This window comes from Xenopus tropicalis, chromosome 9 (assembly GCF_000004195.4).
Source record: "Xenopus tropicalis strain Nigerian chromosome 9, UCB_Xtro_10.0, whole genome shotgun sequence".
In the NCBI taxonomy this organism is placed as follows: domain Eukaryota; kingdom Metazoa; phylum Chordata; class Amphibia; order Anura; family Pipidae; genus Xenopus; species Xenopus tropicalis.
In genome coordinates, this window is record NC_030685.2 from 84,863,030 (window position 1) to 84,882,157 (window position 19,128).

Below are 19,128 nucleotides of genomic sequence, written 5' to 3' on the forward strand. Positions count from 1 at the left end.
GGCTGAGATTCTAGCTATCTGTATAACAGAGCATTCTGTCACAGTGGCACAGATCCTATCTGATCCCCCCATTGTAAGCAGCAGTCCTGCCCTGCTTTATGGCTGAGATTCTAGCTATCTGTATAACAGAGCATTCTGTCACAGTGGCACAGATCCTATCTGATCCCCCCATTGTAAGCAGCAGTCCTGCCCTGCTTTATGGCTGAGGTTCTATCTATCTGTATAACAGAGAAGCTATTAATGGCGCTACTTGCATAGAGATGAATAATACGCCAGATTTCTGCATTTATCTCGCCCCTCTCCCCGTTTGCCTTGGATACTATTCCAATATCCGTACATGGGTTATTTGCCGGCTGATTTCAGATGATAGGGGAGTCATTATTCTTGCGCTGAGATGCAGGCACCCTGACAGCAGTCATACACAGCAATAAATCAATTGTCCAACAAGGGAAAGCCTAATATTAAAGCCTTACAGAGACACCTAATGAAATTACCCCCTTCCCCAAGAGCTTATTGTGGGCCCCTGTCTCAGCCAATGGCACCTGCCCCCCCACTAGCCCCTCCCATTCCTTCTCCCCATTTCACTAATGCATCCAGTCCTGTTAGAGGGGCCCCAAGGGACACGCTCCAGCCACACGTGTCTCTGCCTCCTGCTCTGTAACTGTCAATTATGGAGCATCGCTGTCTGCGCATCCTTCCGGGTTGGGGCCCATGGGGCGTTTGCCAGTGCAGGGCTTTTTCCCCTTGCCTTCACTCAGATTGTAAGCTCTACGGGACAGGGATCTCCTTCCTACTGTGTCTCATACCAAATGGCACTTACTCCCTGTGTATTTATACTTATTTATTGTGTTTATTATAACACTTGTCCTCCCTGTGTGTAATTTTATATAGTGTAAGATTGTACAGCGCTGCGTATTCTTGTGGCGCTTTATAAAGTATGGTTGAACGTGATGGACCTATGTCTTTTTTCAACCTAACTTACTATGTTACTACGTTACTATGTAGATAAAGTTATACATACATACACACACACAGTTATACATACATACATACATATATCAGAAGTGGTGACCCACAGTGCACAACAACACAGAGCCAAAGTCAAATGCCTTCCTGTGTGTCATAACCAGGGGGTTGCCCTCTGGGTATCAGGGGATAATGGAAGTGTGACTATTTGAATGAATACATGCGGGTGGGAGCTGCCATGTTGCTTCCTATGGCCTATATATAGATATATATGTCGGTATAAATGGAGAAAGCGCATGTTCTCTGGGTGCTGATGAGCAGAACACTCTGTACAGTGACCCTGTGGCCCATAGAAATGCCCCGTTGGATACAGGGAGCCATTATTCTGCCCCAAACAAAATATTGTGCCTCCAGTGCTGATAAACAAGGGGGAATTTGTTGTTACAGATCCGTGACGGAGAGTGCGCCGGGGCAGGGGGGGCACAGACAATGCCAGGGTTGTACATAATGGGCACATTGTGCCCCGTGATGAGCCACCGCTCTGGGTGTTAGAGCCCCATAAAGTCATTATCACTTCCCAGCAGTGATGCAAAGGGGGATTCTCTGCAGCCGTCACATCTGACTAAGAATCCAATTACTGTCTCGCTCCTCTCTCGCCTCTCTCGCCTCTCACTCTCATCTCAATGTCTTCCTTCCAGGTCTAAAAACATAGAATTTAATAGGAGAGTGCGGCCTTATGTGACGCTGGTCCTCATTGGGCAGTCATTTCAGCCAGTTCCAATGATGCTGCGACTGGACTTTCCTCCACCTGGGACCAATAAACAGTAATAAGGGTTAAGTGTCTCCCCTATACAACCAATATGGCAGCTTCCTTCTGGCAACTCATTCCGTTCACTTTGTACTGATGAAGGCAGCAAGGCCTCATTAACGAGTGTAGATTTTCATTATGACTTTGGTATAATTAGCGAGTTCCATGGAATAAACTTCATTTATGCCCCCGTTAATGCCATAGTGTTTCCCTTAGACAGTACAGTATGGGGGTACAGCTTATTGTGTGCCCAGAACATTCCTTCTCTGTATATTTGTATTTATACATATGGGTAGGGGGTGCCATAGTGTTTCCCTTAGACAGTACAGTATGGGGGTACAGCTTATTGTGTGCCCAGAACATTCCTTCTCTGTATATTTGTATTTATACATATGGGTAGGAGGTGCCATAGTGTTTCCCTTAGACAGTACAGTATGGGGGCACAGCTTATTGTGTGCCCAGAACATTCCTTCTCTGTATATTTGTATTTATACATATGGGTAGGGGGTGCCATAGTGTTTCCCTTAGACAGTACAGTATGGGGGTACAGCTTATTGTGTGCCCAGAACATTCCTTCTCTGTATATTTGTATTTATACATATGGGTAGGGATTTTATTGAAAGTAAAAACATTACAAGTAAAATATAAACATTTCAGAAACAGAAATGCAAACAAAAATGCATCACATTATTACTCAATGAAAATCAGAAGCAAAGAAGAATCACAAATGAAAATGTACATTTACCCAGAGTGCAACATTCTCTGCCTTTCGCTCAGTCTCTCTGGATTTAATGAAAGCAAGTTCCCTTACAATTGCCCCTGTGACTTGCCCCACTGCTTCCCTCTTCTGACTGAGGGTTAACTTGCAGCGCATATGCCACAGATAATAGCGCATAACAGATATTATGAGATACAGGGTTTCCGTAGTTACCGCGCCAGCACACTCACGCCCCACTATCCCGTACGCCATCTCCGTATAATTCAAGTTCTCCAAAAAACCCAACTGTAAAGTATTTGCCAGGGAAGATTTGAGGCTCTTGGTAATGACACAGTCTAACAGAAAGTGCTCCTGGGTCTCATCCGTGCCACAGCCCCAGGGGCATTCCCTGTCCCCCACATTCAGATACCGTAGGTTCCCCCTGACAAACAGTTTCCCCTGGAGGGAGAGCCAAGCGTTATCCTGAAACTTTTTGGGCAGTCTCTTACTGTTTAGGAACTTTAGGCTCAGAGCCAGGGTCTCGCTCGTGCAGTCTCTCAGAGCAAGGGGAACACAAAAGAAAACCTCCAAAATCCTGAAATAAATGTTTTTCCTAGGGGCAGACTTGAGTTCCTCCATCCCTATGTGCCACTTCCTAATGAGCTTCAAGGCCTGAGCTACATGGGGTGGGACACAACCTCCTCTTATCCGGACACTCTTCAGCCTATCATTGAGCAGCCAGTCCTTGATAAAAGGCGATACCCAGGCCCTAATACTGCTCTCCCACAGAGAGTCGTTCCCCTGAGCCATACCCCCAAGGTTACATTTGAGGAATATGACACAGAAGAAAGCCACCGGGCACAGCATGCCCAAACCTCCCTCCTTTCTCTGCAGGAAAGTTACTCCCCTTTTAACTGGGTTCAGTCTGCTCCCCCAGAGCATTTGGAAGAACAGACTGTGGACTCTTGCGTAGAAAGATTCTGGCAACAAGAAGATATGAGACAAACAGAAGCAGAGGACCAAGAAAGACTTGATAACGTTAATCCTTTCCCTATAGGTCAGCCTCCAAGCCTTCCATCGCTGAACCTTTGCTGCACAGGCATTCAGTTTCTCATTCCCAATTTGCCTTTGCATCATCGCCCTTCCCAAATTTTACACCCAAGATCTTAATCCTCTCTGGGGCTACAGGGAAGTCTTTTAGTTGGAAACCCGGCTCTTCCTCTAAGACCCAAAAAGCTTCCGATTTTTCTTGGTTGACAAGAGACCCAGAGGCCTCTGAGTAGCTTCTGATGTGCTCCATTACCATAGACGCCTCCTCTGGTCTAGACAGAACAATGGTCACATCATCCGCGTAGGCTACTAACTTAAAGGGCTGACTCAAGGGAAACCGAACACCCTCCAATGCACTATGCTGTAATGCTCTTAGGAAAGGGTCCAGAGCAAACACATACAAAAGTGGACTGAGAGGGCACCCCTGTCTTACCCCTGCTCCCACCTCAAAGTCTTTGCCTCTCCAACCATTAATCAATGGAAAGCTTCTTGCCCCTTGATACAAAGTCTGTAACCATCTGACAAACTGACCCGGAATGCCGTATTTCAGCAAAGCAGCCCATAGGTATTGGTGATTAACTTTATCAAAAGCCTTTGCTTGGTCCAAGGTCAGGAGATACTTTCCCCATTTATGGACTTTGCACCTCTCTAAGGCCTCTCTTATTGTAAGGACTGCTCCAAAAATGCTACGTCCCTCCACTGTGCAGTACTGAAAAGAAGATAGTAAAGTGCCAGCAAACTTACTTAGCCTTGAAAAGAGAATTCTTGCAAGAATCTTTCTGTCAGTGTTAAGAAGAGCAATGGGCCTCCAATTCTCAACATGCCTTGAGTCCTTCCCCTTTGAAAGCAGGATCAAGGAAGAGTATCCCATAGAGGGAGGAAGACTACCCTTCTCCAAAACTCTCATTGAAGACTTCAACAAGAACAGGAGCAAGTCTGTCTTTAAATCTTTGTAAAACTCTGCTGTTAGACCATCAGGCCCTGGGCCTTTTTCTTTTGCTGTTTGTCTATGGCCTGAATCACCTCTTCCAGTGTTATTTCTACTTCCAAAGTGGAAAAATCCAAATGATCAGTATTGGGACCTGGGGTCGCCTTCAAGAAAGCCTCGGTCTTTCCCTTATCCAAAACTCTTTCCCTGAAAAGCCCAACATAGTAAGATCTAACGGCTTCCAAGATCCCCTCCCTTGACTTATGAAAATGACCCTGGGAGTCATAAAGACCCTCAACCAGCTTTTTCTCAACAACCTCTTTGCAGTTCTGGCAAGGATCTGGGCAAACAGAAGCCCCATAATCTCTTTCCAGAACCAAAGACTTGTACCGGCTGTACTGATGTTGCCTGATCAGTTGCTTGAGTCGGTTTCGCTTTTCAGCCCCCTCCCCTTCCGAAATACAGATCTCTAGCTCCTTTCTCAAGGACTGGTACCTCCTCTCCTTCTCCCTCCCTTTTTTATAAGAGATAGACTTGAAGAGGGACCGGAAAGAATCCTTGGCTGCATCCCACCATACAGATAGAGAATCATACAGCTCAACCTTTGATATCTGCACCAGCAGCAGATCCTCAAAAGATTGTTCTGCCTGTTCTCCTTCCAGGGAACCTACATCAAGTCTCCATAAACCCCTCCCAATCTTGGGCTGGTTCCGGATACCATACAGAAAGGAGAGTACCGAGTGATCTGAGAACTCAACGGCCTTCTCACAGACCTCTGTAAAGGATTCACCTTTCTTAACAAAAATCATATCTATTCTGCTGCTTCTCTGCCCCACAGAAATACGTATGTTTGCCTGCCCGACCCCCCCATGTGGCCACATCTACTAAACCCGCATCCTCAGCCAACTTATTCATAAATGAACCCTCATATTTACAGAATCTGCCAGTCCTGTCTACTGCCCTCAGGACTTGGTTGAAGTCCCCTGCCAAAATGACTGGACTTGATGTATACAGGTACGGTTTGATCTCTAATAAGAGTTCCCTTCTCTCTGAGGGGCCCCTGGGGGCCATACACATTGATCAATCTGATCAGATTCCCTTGCAATACAATGTCAAGCATCAAACAACGCCCAACCTGGATTTCTATGATTTTTTTAATCTCCAACCCCTGAACATTTTGAAAAGTATTCCTACCCCTCCTGCCGGCTCCTCAGCAATAGACCAAAAGGAGGGCCCGTGCCACCAATCTCTTTTGGCTTCAAAAATCTCACTTCTGGTTGTGAGCCTGGTCTCCTGCAAAAAAAGGATTTCAGCCTCCACCTTTCTAAAAAAATCAAAAGCCAAAAATCTGGTCTTCCTATTCTTGATGCTACAGACATTGGCTGTAAGGAATGGGATAGGATGATCCATCATTAGGTCTTGTTTTGCTTCTGCCTACCACCAACCCCTTCATCACCCCTTCTTTTCACCTGAACTTTTGGGGTACTCTCTGCCCCCTCCAGGTCAACCACCACCTCCTCCCCTGGGGACTCTGCCTCCTGACTCTCCTCCCCACTCTCTTTCCTCTCTCTTTTTTTCCTGTCCTTCTTTGCCAAGGCCCTAGCCTTCCTCTCCTCCTTCCTCTCCTCCTCCCGCAGCCTCTCCTCCTCTTCCTCAGCGAGATCCCCCCAGGTTTTACCATCTGGCAGGACAAATCTGTTGTCTGTTGCTACCGTCATTTTTGGGGGAATGTTTTTATTTTTCTCTGAGGATTTTCCCCCCGCCACACTCCACTCCCCTTCTCCTCTAGGCTTACTGACCCTCTGCTCTCCTTCCTTTTTCCCACTGTTCCCCTTGGGTAACCTCCCTTGTGCCCCACCCACCACCTTAGTAACTGGGGCAGAGGATTCAGGCTGCACAGCCTCCCTCTCTGGTTCCACTACCTCTGAGGTTTGATTCCCTTCCTCCAGAAGTTCCATTGAGAGGCTCATTTCCTCCTCCAAATTAGAACATTCTGCCACCATATTGTGCCAGGCGTCGGGGCAAGAGCTGTGGGCGTGGCCTAACTTTAAGCACAAATTGCAGCGGATTTTCTGGCATTCCTTACTGGGGTGCCCAGTCTCACCACAGAGGGCGCACTTTACAACTGTGCATTTAACTGCAAAGTGCCTGTTTGATCCGCACTTGAAACACACCCTGGGTTGGCCGGGGTAGAAGCAAACGCCCCTGTCCTTCCCAATAAAAAAGGAATTGGGGAGGTGCTTGGGGACATGGAGATTCATGTGCAGTTTGACCTGCACCTTCCAACCTCCTACCCAGAAACCCTCCTCATCATACAGTGGGGTGAAGGGGGACAGAACGGTGCACTGTCTCTTTAGCCAGATCAGCACGTCATCCGGGTGCACAGACTCAGTCTTAAACATGATGGTGACTGTCTTGGTGTCGGGCCTGGAGACTGGGGTCACCCTAAACCCCTCCCACTCTGGGGCACCTTTCTTACCCTCATACCTGCGCCAGAAATCATCCAACCCCTGAGACAGTTTGAAGCCAAGATCAAACTCAGTGTCTGTGACACTTATCAGCCCACTTACGTCTGCAGGGGTAAAACCCAGGGACTGTTTGATGAGATTCCTGCCCACAAACCTGCGCCCCGGGAACTCACCCCTCTCCTTCTCCCACTTGATCTTCACTACATTCTTCCTCCTACTGGCAGCACTCTCACCCGCCATAGAGACATTCTGCTGAAACAGTCTCTTACCATCCCAGGCACCTCTCCTCCCTTGTGCCCCTTCACTCTCGGTATTTACAGGGGGATTCCCTGCACCCTCTGTGGCACCACTTTCACCCACTCTTGCTGCAGCATCACATACGGTTTTATCAGTCAATGGTGCAGTCATGCCAGTACTCCCTGCAGCCATGCCAGTACTCCCAGCAGCCATATTAGTACTCCCAGCAGCCGTGCCAGTACTCCCAGCAGCCATGCCAGTACTCCCAGCAGCCATACGAGTACTCCCAGCAGCTATACCAGTACTCCCAGCAGCTATACCAGTACTCCCAGCAGCCATGCCAGTACTCCCAGCAGCCATGCCAGTACTCCCAGCAGCTATACCAGTACTCCCAGCAGCCATGCCAGTACTCCCAGCAGCCATGCCAGTACTCCCAGCAGCCATGCCAGTACTCCCAGCAGCCTTGTCACACTGCACACTCACATGAGGCACACTCCCACCAGACACACTCACAGTATTAACATTATTGCATGGCAAAGAATCAATCAGTGGATCCCAGGAATCCGCACATGACGGACCCCCATTCCCACCCGCAGGAGTCACAGTCCCTTTAGGAAAAGCAAAAGAGTCTTTCAAACCCTTTTTCAGTTCATGTCTCTCCATTTCCTGGAACCTCCTGCGGTTATGATAAAGCTCTCTCCAGGGCTCTATAACTGCCAGAACCCCGGTAATGTTACTTTCAATGTCCTCCAAGTCTTTGTTTAAATAAGCAATTTTTTCAACTGCTTTTGCTCTCTGTGCCCCCCTAAGGGCCCCCAGTCCAGCCACCATATTGTCTATACTCCCCTCCAAAATGTTCCTTTTCTCCTCCAGAATACTGATGTCTCTCAGAGCCCTGATGATCTGGGTCTGATTGGGCCCAGCTGAGCCCACAGTCTCTGGCTTCCCAGCGCCATTGCTAGCAGCTGTCTCTCCCCCATCACACAGGTGCATTGCTCCTACCTGGGCCATTGCAGCAGTCTCAGAACTCTCTCTCAGCGCCTCCTCAGCCACCTCCATAGCCACACAGCCTGCGGCCTCAGCACTCTCCATGGCTGCCTCGCAGCCTGCAGCACTTCCCTCCTGGGTCCCAGCATGCCTTGCAGCAGCTTCCTGGCTTGCCTCTGAACTGCAGCTCCCAGCAACAGAACTGCCGTTTTCCGCAGCAGAACTGCAACTCTCTGCAGTAACCTCGGCTTGGTCGTCCAGGGTGTTCGCTCGCTCAGGGACCTCCATTACAGATGGAACGCCGCACGTGCCGGTACTTTCTCCTTCCTTGTCACTCTTGGCCATGGCCTTCACCTCCTTGCGCACCTCACTGCTCTCAGCCGCTGCTGCCAGATTGGGGGGAGCAGCCTTCCTGCTGGATCTCAGGCAGATCCTCACTCCTTTACCCGGAGTTACTACAACTTTCTTCCTCATTCTTTTGAGGAAAGTTTTTTTTGGGGAAATTGCAGAAAAAATAATTCTCCTGAGAGAAATCCTCACAACCTGCAAGGTTTGCAGGTAAAAAACACTCCTCCCAGACCCAAAAAGGGCCTGGGAAACCCTCACAGTCTGGAGCTCACACACACACCTCCTCTCAGTATGGGAGTACAGCTTATTGTGTGCCCAGAACATTCCCTCTCTGTATATTTGTATTTATACATATGGGTAGGAGGTGCCATAGTGTTTCCCTTAGACAGTACAGTATGGGGGTACAGCTTATTGTGTGCCCAGAGCATTCCTTCTCTGTATATTTGTATTTATACATATGGGTAGGGGGTGCCATAGTGTTTCCCTTAGACAGTACAGTATGGGGGTACAGCTTATTGTGTGCCCAGAACATTCCTTCTCTGTATATTTGTATTTATACATATGGGTAGGAGGTGCCATAGTGTTTCCCTTAGACAGTACAGTATGGGGGTACAGCTTATTGTGTGCCCAGAACATTCCTTCTCTGTATATTTGTATTTATACATATGGGTAGGGGGTGCCATAGTGTTTCCCTTAGACAGTACAGTATGGGGGTACAGCTTATTGTGTGCCCAGAACATTCCTTCTCTGTATATTTGTATTTATACATATGGGTAGGGGGTGCCATAGTGTTTCCCTTAGACAGTACAGTATGGGGGTACAGCTTATTGTGTGCCCAGAACATTCCTTCTCTGTATATTTGTATTTATACATATGGGTAGGAGGTGCCATAGTGTTTCCCTTAGACAGTACAGTATGGGGGTACAGCTTATTGTGTGCCCAGAACATTCCTTCTCTGTATATTTGTATTTATACATATGGGTAGGGGGTGCCATAGTGTTTCCCTTAGACAGTACAGTATGGGGGTACAGCTTATTGTGTGCCCAGAACATTCCTTCTCTGTATATTTGTATTTATACATATGGGTAGGGGGTGCCATAGTGTTTCCCTTAGACAGTACAGTATGGGGGTACAGCTTATTGTGTGCCCAGAACATTCCTTCTCTGTATATTTGTATTTATACATATGGGTAGGGGGTGCCATAGTGTTTCCCTTAGTTGTCCCTGTCCCGCTGCTCCTTTCCCTGACTCAGCCAATCCTGCTGCTCTTTCCTTCCTACCCCCCCATGACACCCCCGTTACATCTGGGGCAGGATTTGCAGCTCGTGCCCTGTTCTGACTTCAGTTCCCTTTAGGGCAGTAACCGCACTGCTGCGGGAAGGGCTTGCAACACACCACAAATGATCCCCTTGTGTCACTTTCTGTGCCATTGTGTAAATGTATTTACGCTCACTCTCTCCCCCCCGGCCCGGAACCACAAGAACTCGGGTCTCAGTTCCCTTAACCTTTCAATATTATGTTAAGGGGGAAGGGGGCTGACCATGAAATCGTTTAAGTTTCAGGTTTGGAAATTATACAGCTGTCCGGTTGCTATGGTGAATATCCTTAACAACCAGGAAGTTATCTGAGTTTTTAAAAAGATATATGAAGAGGGAAGAAGTAAATAGGAAAGATAAGCAGTTACAGTCACCATTAAAAACCATTAAAATACATAATAACAATAAATTGACTCACAATCAGCCTTCTTCCTAGTTGCCGGGGTCAGTGACCCTAACAAATAAACACACACACACCAGGTGGCGCTATCTTTAAGGTGTTGTTAAACTTTGAGTTAACTTTTATTATGAAGTAGAGAGTAATATTCTGAGACAATTTGCAATTGGTCTTCTTTTTCCATTATTTGTAGTTTTTTTAAGTTATTTAACTTATTTGGAGTTTCAGCAGCTATCTGGTTGCTAGGGTTCAAGTTATCTTAGCAACGAGCGAGCAGTTTGAATGAGAGACTGATATATGAATAGGGGAGGGGCTGAATAGAAAAATAAGCTATAAAAAGTAACAATAACAATAAAACTGGAGCCTCACAGAGCAATAGGGTTTGGCTGCCGGGGTCAGTGACCCCCATTGGAAAGCTGCAAAGAGTTGGGAGAAATAGGCAAATAGACTATAAAAACTATAAGAAATAAATAATGAAGACCAATTGCAAAGTTGCTTAGAATAGAACAGGACTTCCTACCGTGTCCTAAAACATTTCCCAGAATGCACTTGGGGCAGTTATTTATAGGGAAAGATTATTATATGCCCTTATCCCTCCATATAAAGCAGCCTCGGGGTAGGGTGGGACCCACAGGACACCGGATGGATTTCCCAGAGGTCACTGAGCCCATATGGAAATACATTATTGATATACTGAGTCACATCCTCAGTCCCCCCCCCCCCCCACTCTGGGGTTTGTGTCGGCAGTTAGAGCCTCGCTGGCAGCTCTTCCCAATCACACACAGCGGCTCCTATTGTCTCCTCAGGGCTCCCGTGGGTTAAACTACAATATTCAGTAGCCGAACGGAAGGAACCGTGGGCCGGGGATATGAAGGAATGGGCAGCGCAATCCCCATAGATCCTTAATAGCAGATCCCCCCCCCCCCCCCCCCCCCCCCCGCTGTGATACCTTTATACCTGGGGGCACAGGGTAAGTGGATCTATAATCCCTTAATTATTTAATTAGTGCTCATTATGGCCTCAGGGGCAATTACCAACCCTCCCCTGCATCAGTACTAACCAATCAACTACCTCTTTATTATTCTTGTCTGGACCTTGCTTTATGGCTGAGATTCTAGCTATCTGTATAACAGAGCATTCTGTCACAGTGGCACAGATCCTATCTGACCCCCCCCCCCCATTGTAAGCAGCAGTCCTGCCCTGCTTTATGGCCGAGATTCTAGCTATCTGTATAACAGAGCATTCTGTCACAGTGGCACAGATCCTATCTGATCCCCCCCATTGTAAGCAGCAGTCCTGCCCTGCTTTATGGCTGAGATTCTAGCTATCTGTATAACAGAGCATTCTGTCACAGTGGCACAGATCCTATCTGATCCCCCCATTGTTAAGCAGCAGTCCTGCCCTGCTTATGGCTGAGATTCTAGCTATCTGTATAACAGAGCATTCTGTCACAGTGGCACAGATCCTATCTGATCCCCCCATTGTAAGCAGCAGTCCTGCCCTGCTTTATGGCTGAGATTCTAGCTATCTGTATAACAGAGCATTCTGTCACAGTGGCACAGATCCTATCTGATCCCCCCATTGTAAGCAGCAGTCCTGCCCTGCTTTATGGCTGAGATTCTAGCTATCTGTATAACAGAGCATTCTGTCACAGTGGCACAGATCCTATCTGATCCCCCCCCATTGTAAGCAGCAGTCCTGTCCTGCTTTATGGCTGAGATTCTAGCTATCTGTATAACAGAGCATTCTGTCACAGTGGCACAGATCCTATCTGATCCCCCCCATTGTAAGCAGCAGTCCTGCCCTGCTTTATGGCTGAGATTCTAGCTATCTGTATAACAGAGCATTCTGTCACAGTGGCACAGATCCTATCTGATCCCCCCATTGTAAGCAGCAGTCCTGCCCTGCTTTATGGCTGAGATCATACTTTTGCATGCAATAAAAAAAAAATTTTATTGATGGGAAAGTAACACTGGGGCAGATAACGTAATAACCCTGCACATATTATATGTGAATCATAATTGTTCATTTCCTAAAGTTACTGAAATATATGAAACACCAGAGTTATTACATTAAGTTCTCGAAAGGGGGAATTTTCTTTTATTTCCCAATAGGGGTTTGTAGATAACGCTGTAGCAATCTGATGCCCCTCCAGTGCCAGGCTGAGGTTCCTGAGTGCCCAAGGAGTAACATAGTAACTAAGGTTGAAAAAAGACTCCAGATATCCATAGAGTTCAACCTATAAAAACTTTCCTAACTGCAAGTTGATCCAGAGTGAGCGTTTCTGTACATACAGAGAGAAATACAAGCAATTAGCCAACAAATTTCCCAAAAATGAACACGACATAGCCCCGCCCAATGATGTCACGCCCCGCCTCCCTGTCCGGAGCTACCGGCAGGGCCCCGGCTCTAGTGGGCCCCAGCGGCCCAGACCCGACCCTTGCGGCGCTCCCCCTGACCGACCGCTCCTGCCCCGACGCCTTAGGGGGGCCCCTTGGGGGGGGGAGGCTATGGGTGCTGGCCATATGGGCGCAGGCCCCGGTGGGCCCTTCATCCCCCAGTCCGACCCTGGCTACCGGGCAGGAAAGGTGGCAACCTTGATCATGGGGCCCCATACTGTTTCCCCCATGGGGCCCAGTTATTAGCCAATTGACCATCTGGGCCCACTGGCTGGGAATGCTAATCCATAGGGTCCTCCTGAATGAAACATTGGGTGCTGCATCCAGGGGGGGTGGGAGGGAGTGGGGACCCAATGCCAGGGCTAGAACTAGAGGTTGGCAGGACAGGGCACAACGACAAATGGGGCAAGTTGGCCACCAACTCGGCCTGGCACTGCCCCACAGGGCGGATCATTCAGACATGCAGGCTTGGGAGTGCCAAGTGTGGGTATTTGGGCGCATATTGCCAATAAATGTATAATACTGGCCCCGACCTTGGCTGGTACTGTATAAGCCGGGCCAGTGAAACGCCAGACAGGCGGCAGCCCAGAGCCGGCCAAGAGATACGGAGCCAGTGTTGTTGGTCTGAAACACCCTGCGCTCTGAAGTGCCAAAGGCAGTCTCTCGCATTGGTGTCTCTTGAGAGACAGAAAAGGACAGACAATGATAATAGAAATGGCTGGAGCCATAATAGCTACACAGAGACATCTAGTGGGGAAAAACAGAATACATAAAAAAGCTTGGAGACAACACAAATATATACAGTTTGTTACATATTATACATTAGTATATAGACAGTACATTATATATTATACATTATTATATAGACAGTACGTGACATATTATACATTATTATATAGACGGTACATTACACATTATACATTATTATATAGACGGTACATTACATATTATACATTATTATATAGACGGTACATTACATATTATACATTATTATATAGAAGGTACATTACATATTATACATTATTATATAGACGGTACATTACACATTATACATTATTATATAGAAGGTACATTACATATTATACATTATTAGATAGACAGTACATTACATATTATACATTATTATATAGACGGTACATTACACATTATACATTATTATATAGACGGCACATTACATATTATACATTATTATATAGAAGGTACATTACATATTATACATTATTATATAGACGGTACATTACACATTATACATTATTATATAGACGGCACATTACATATTATACATTATTATATAGAAGGTACATTACATATTATACATTATTATATAGACGGTACATTACACATTATACATTATTATATAGAAGGTACATTACATATTATACATTATTAGATAGACAGTACATTACATATTATACATTATTATATAGACAGTACATTACATATTATACATTATTATATAGACGGTACATTACATATTATACATTATTATATAGACGGTACATTACACATTATACATTATTATATAGACGGCACATTACATATTATACATTATTATATAGACGGCACATTACATATTATACATTATTATATAGACAGCGCTGGGCTTGGTGACAAAACTCCCACTTTAGCCACAAAATATAAAATCAGATTATACATTATTATATAGACAGTACATTAGATATTATACATTATTGTATAGAAGGTACATTACACATTATACATTATTATATAGACGGTACATTACATATTATACATTATTATATAGACAGTACATTACATATTATACATTATTATATAGACGGTACATTACATATTATACATTATTATATAGAAGGTACATTACATATTATACATTATTATATAGACAGTACATTACATATTATACATTATTATATAGACAGTACATTACATATTATACATTATTATATAGACGGTACATTACATATTATACATTATTATATAGACGGTACATTACATATTATACATTATTATATAGACGGTACATTAAATATTATACATTATTATATAGACGGTACATTACATATTATACATTATTATATAGACGGTACATTACATATTATACATTATTATATAGACAGTACATTACATATTATACATTATACATTATTATATAGACAGTACATTACATATTATACATTATTATATAGACGGTACATTACATATTATACATTATTATATAGAAGGTACATTACATATTATACATTATTATATAGACAGTACATTACATATTATACATTATTATATAGACAGTACATTACATATTATACATTATTATATAGACGGTACATTACATATTATACATTATTATATAGAAGGTACATTACATATTATACATTATTATATAGACAGTACATTACATATTATACATTATTATATAGACGGTACATTACATATTATACATTATACATTATTATATAGACAGTACATTACATATTATACATTATTATATAGACAGTACATTACATATTATACATTATTATATAGACGGTACATTACATATTATACATTATTATATAGACAGTACATTACATATTATACATTATACGTTATTATATAGACAGTACATTACATATTATACATTATTATATAGACGGTACATTACATATTATACATTATTATATAGACAGTGCTGGGCTGGGTGACAAAACTCCCACTTTAGCCACAAAATATAAAATCAGATTAAAGTGACACATTTACTGGCAGACGATTTACAATTGCAAGCTCTTTGGGCCATTGTTCTATTAAATGTATGATAATTCTGAGGATTTTTTTTAAATGAAACAGTGTTCCGGAGAGCTTGCACTCCAGTGAAGCCAGTACGTTAGTGACTAAATCAGATCCGGGGAAACAGGTTTGGGCTTGCTGTTGCCGTGCAACCACTCCTGGCGTGTATTGTAACCAGGTGAGCACAGCGGACACGCCCACCTACAGGTACGTTGGGAAAGTGCAGGGCTGAGCCGGGAATGGGGGGAGACTCACAGACGGACCGGTGAGGGGAAAGTATGGAGTTATACACAGGGAGATGGACTGGTGAGTCCAATTCTTATTAAGAGATTCCAGAGAGCGCCCCCGGGGTATGGAAAGGTTATATGCCTCCCTGCGGGAAGAGCTGAGGGCATTTGAGGGGCAGGTTCACAAGTGCCGTGTAAGCTTTGACCTGCAGACGTTGCACCGAGCCCTAGCCGTGCTCCCAGAGGGCCATGGGGCTGAGCTGGACAGCTGGAAACGCGTGGAGGACCTTATCCAGGCTGATGCCCTCTCCGGGGAACAGTGGCAACAACTTCGGGGCTACCTAAAGTGGCTCCTGTCCTACGTGGACTACCTGAGGGGCATGAAGGACGCCTTTGATGACCACGTTGTATTCCCACTGTGTGACAACTTATATGTGAACGATGAGGGGGATAGTTTATCCGTCGCCAGGCAAGAGGTTCCTGTATCTCCATCCAACATAACCACCACTGCCAGGCAACTGTTCCACCACCGCAGGAGCTGGGCTCTTCTACTGAGCATAGGGGGCACTGGGCCGGCCCAACACATCCACGGGGGGGCGTTCCATTCATCGACACTGCTGCATCAAATCCCCAATATCTTTGAGGAGAGCCTAGTAACAGCCAATCTGGCTCACCAATGGATCCTTCTCCATGAAGCTCAGAGTAAAACTCCCCAGAGAACCCAAAGGGTGTTCCAGACCACAACGGCCCTGAGGAGAGAACTTTGGGAAGCCTCAGGTCCGTCCCCCAAAGGGGACCCCGATACAGAAAGACAAATGAAGGCCATGAGGGAGCACATGATGTTCCTGATGTGGAGAGCCGGAAGGGCAGATACTTTGGAGTCTCAGGTGAAAGACGTCAAGGGGAAGGTACGGAACCTGCAACAAGAAATCCATGAGGTCCAACAGTTGGTGGAGAAGGAAGGACAAGGGACCAGTCCAGAGAACCAGAGGAGGTTGGAGAAGCTCAACCGGCAGCTCAACCTGGAGCAGTTTCAACAGGGGATCCTGAACTCTGATTGGCAGCTGGAGCTAGAGGTCCGCCCCTGCCTCCTGCGCCAGATTGACACCGTAAGTTCCTCTGTGATTTAGCGCTTATTGGCGATAATACAGTCAGGGCTTGCCCATAGTCAGGGCCACCATAGAAACGTTGGGGCCCCATACACTTTATTTATATAGGGCCCCCCATGAATACAAACAAACAGTATGAAAATGTAGGCCACGCAAATCCCAGCATTCCCCACCAGCCAAATACATTCCTGTCTGTTATCCAGGGAGAGGATTAAGGCAGGGGGGTAACATAGGGGGTCAGTACTTTATGGGGGCACAGAGAAAGAGAATGCCAGTGGGTACTAGAGAGAAAGCAAGAGTTAATGGTGGGTGAATGCAATGCAGGTGGGTGGGATAATGGGGGGGGGGCATTTATTGTTGGGAGCAGAGAGTTATACCCCCATAGGTAATAAAAGGCACTGGGGGTCATTTATCAACACTGGGCAAATTTGCCCATGGGCAGTAACCTATGGCAACCAATCAAATTGTTGGATTCATTGTTCTACATGCAGCTGGCTGAAAAAAGCATTCACTGATTGGTTGCTATGGGTTACTGCCCATGAGCAAATTTGCCCAGTGTTAATAAATGAGCCCCACTAAGTTTGCCCAGGAGCAGTAACCCATAGCAACCTATAAGATATTTGCTTTTTAAACAGGTGACCAGTAAATTCTACCTGCTGATTGGTTGCTATGGGTTACTGCTCCTGTGCCTTTTATTACCTATGGGGGTATAATTCTCTGCTGCCAACAATAAATACCCCCCCCGCCAGTGAGCAGTCTCAGCCTGCACTGCTGGTTCTGACTACATGTACCATCGGAACAATGTTGAAGTATTTTGTCCTTTGCAACCAAGTTTTGTTTCCCACAATGCAACACATATTAGGGTGCCCCCCCCCATTGCAGCAATAAGACCCCCTCTATGTTTCTGCCCTACAGGTGCGGGAGCGCAGCTCTGAGTTGGAATCCAGGCTCAGTTCCAGCAAAGAATCCTCAGAAGATTCCCGGGGGGCTTCTGCCGGGACCCCCAGTGATTCCGAATGGGACAGCAACTCTGTCTTCTCCCACAGCCTCAGCACCCACTGACTCCCTCGGGGGGATTGTATGTGCCCTCTTCTCCCACAGCCTCAGCACCCACTGACTCCCTCGGGGGGATTGTATGTGCCCTCTTCTCCCACAGCCTCAGCACCCACTGACTCCCTCGAGGGGATTGTATGTGCCCTCTTCTCCCACAGACTCAGCACCCACTGACTCCCTCGGGGGGGATTGTGCCCTCTTCTCCCACAGTCTCAGCACCCACTGACTCCCTCGGGGGGATTGTATGTGCCCCCTTCTCCCACAGACTCAGCACCCACTGACTCCCTCGGGGGGATTGTATGTGCCCTCTTCTCCCACAGACTCAGCACCCACTGACTCCCTCGGGGGGGATTGTGCCCTCTTCTCCCACAGCCTCAGCACCCACTGACTCCCTCGGGGGGGATTGTGCCCTCTTCTCCCACAGCCTCAGCACCCACTGACTCCCTCGGGGGAATTGTATGTGCCCCCTTCTCCCACAGACTCAGCACCCACTGACTCCCTCGGGGGGATTGTATGTGCCCTCTTCTCCCACAGACTCAGCACCCACTGACTCCCTCGGGGGGATTGTATGTGCCCCCTTCTCCCACAGACTCAGCACCCACTGACTCCCTCGGGGGGATTGTATGTGCCCTCTTCTCCCACAGCCTCAGCACCCACTGACTCCCTCGGGGGGGATTGTGCCCTCTTCTCCCACAGCCTCAGCACCCACTGTCTCCCTCGGGGGGGATTGTGCCCTCTTCTCCCACAGCCTCAGCACCCACTGACTCCCTCGGGGGGGATTGTGCCCTCTTCTCCCACAGCCTCAGCACCCACTGACTCCCTCGGGGGGGATTGTGCCCTCTTCTCCCACAGCCTCAGCACCCACTGACTCCCTCGGGGGGATTGTGCCCTCTTCTCCCACAGCCTCAGCACCCACTGACTCCCTCGGGGGGGATTGTGCCCTCTTCTCCCACAGCCTCAGCACCCACTGACTCCCTCGGGGGAATTGTTCCTATGGGTAAGGCCTCATTCTCAGGTACAGAAGCTTGATGGACTAGTGCAACTCCCTGCACCCCCTGGTATATATATATATGTATATAGTAATAAAGTAGAATGAAATCCTTTCTCTTTAAAGCGACCTGGCAATTGGCTTGGGAGTCGCTGTGTTATATTATCGGTATCCGAAGCAACTCACAGACTGTTACTAACAGCATCCCCGGAACATTCTAACGCTTTTATCAAAACCCATCAGTTAATAGAGCTTCTCCAGCAGAATCCTGCATTGTAATCTGTTTTTCCCATGGGGCTAGCCATATTCTTCATTTCCCAGGGTGCCACAGCCATGTGACCTGTGCTCTGATAAACTTAAGTCTCACTTTACTACTGCGCTGCAAGTTGGAGTGATATCCCCCCCC

At 46.4% G+C, this 19,128-nt stretch overlaps 2 protein-coding genes across 2 annotated transcripts in view; one reads left to right on the forward strand and one right to left on the reverse strand.

Annotated features, from left to right (window-relative positions):
* Positions 1-19,128, reverse strand: part of LOC116407773 — an 880,143-nt gene that overhangs the window by 144,117 nt on the left and 716,898 nt on the right. The gene's annotated exons all lie outside the window — the stretch shown is intronic.
* On the forward strand, positions 15,203-18,849 carry LOC101732695. The gene is made up of 2 exons (XM_004917625.4): positions 15,203-16,681; positions 17,597-18,849. The coding sequence occupies exons 1-2, from the start codon at positions 15,698-15,700 to the stop codon at positions 17,741-17,743; spliced, it is 1,131 nt and encodes a 376-aa protein (XP_004917682.1). The 5' UTR covers positions 15,203-15,697; the 3' UTR covers positions 17,744-18,849.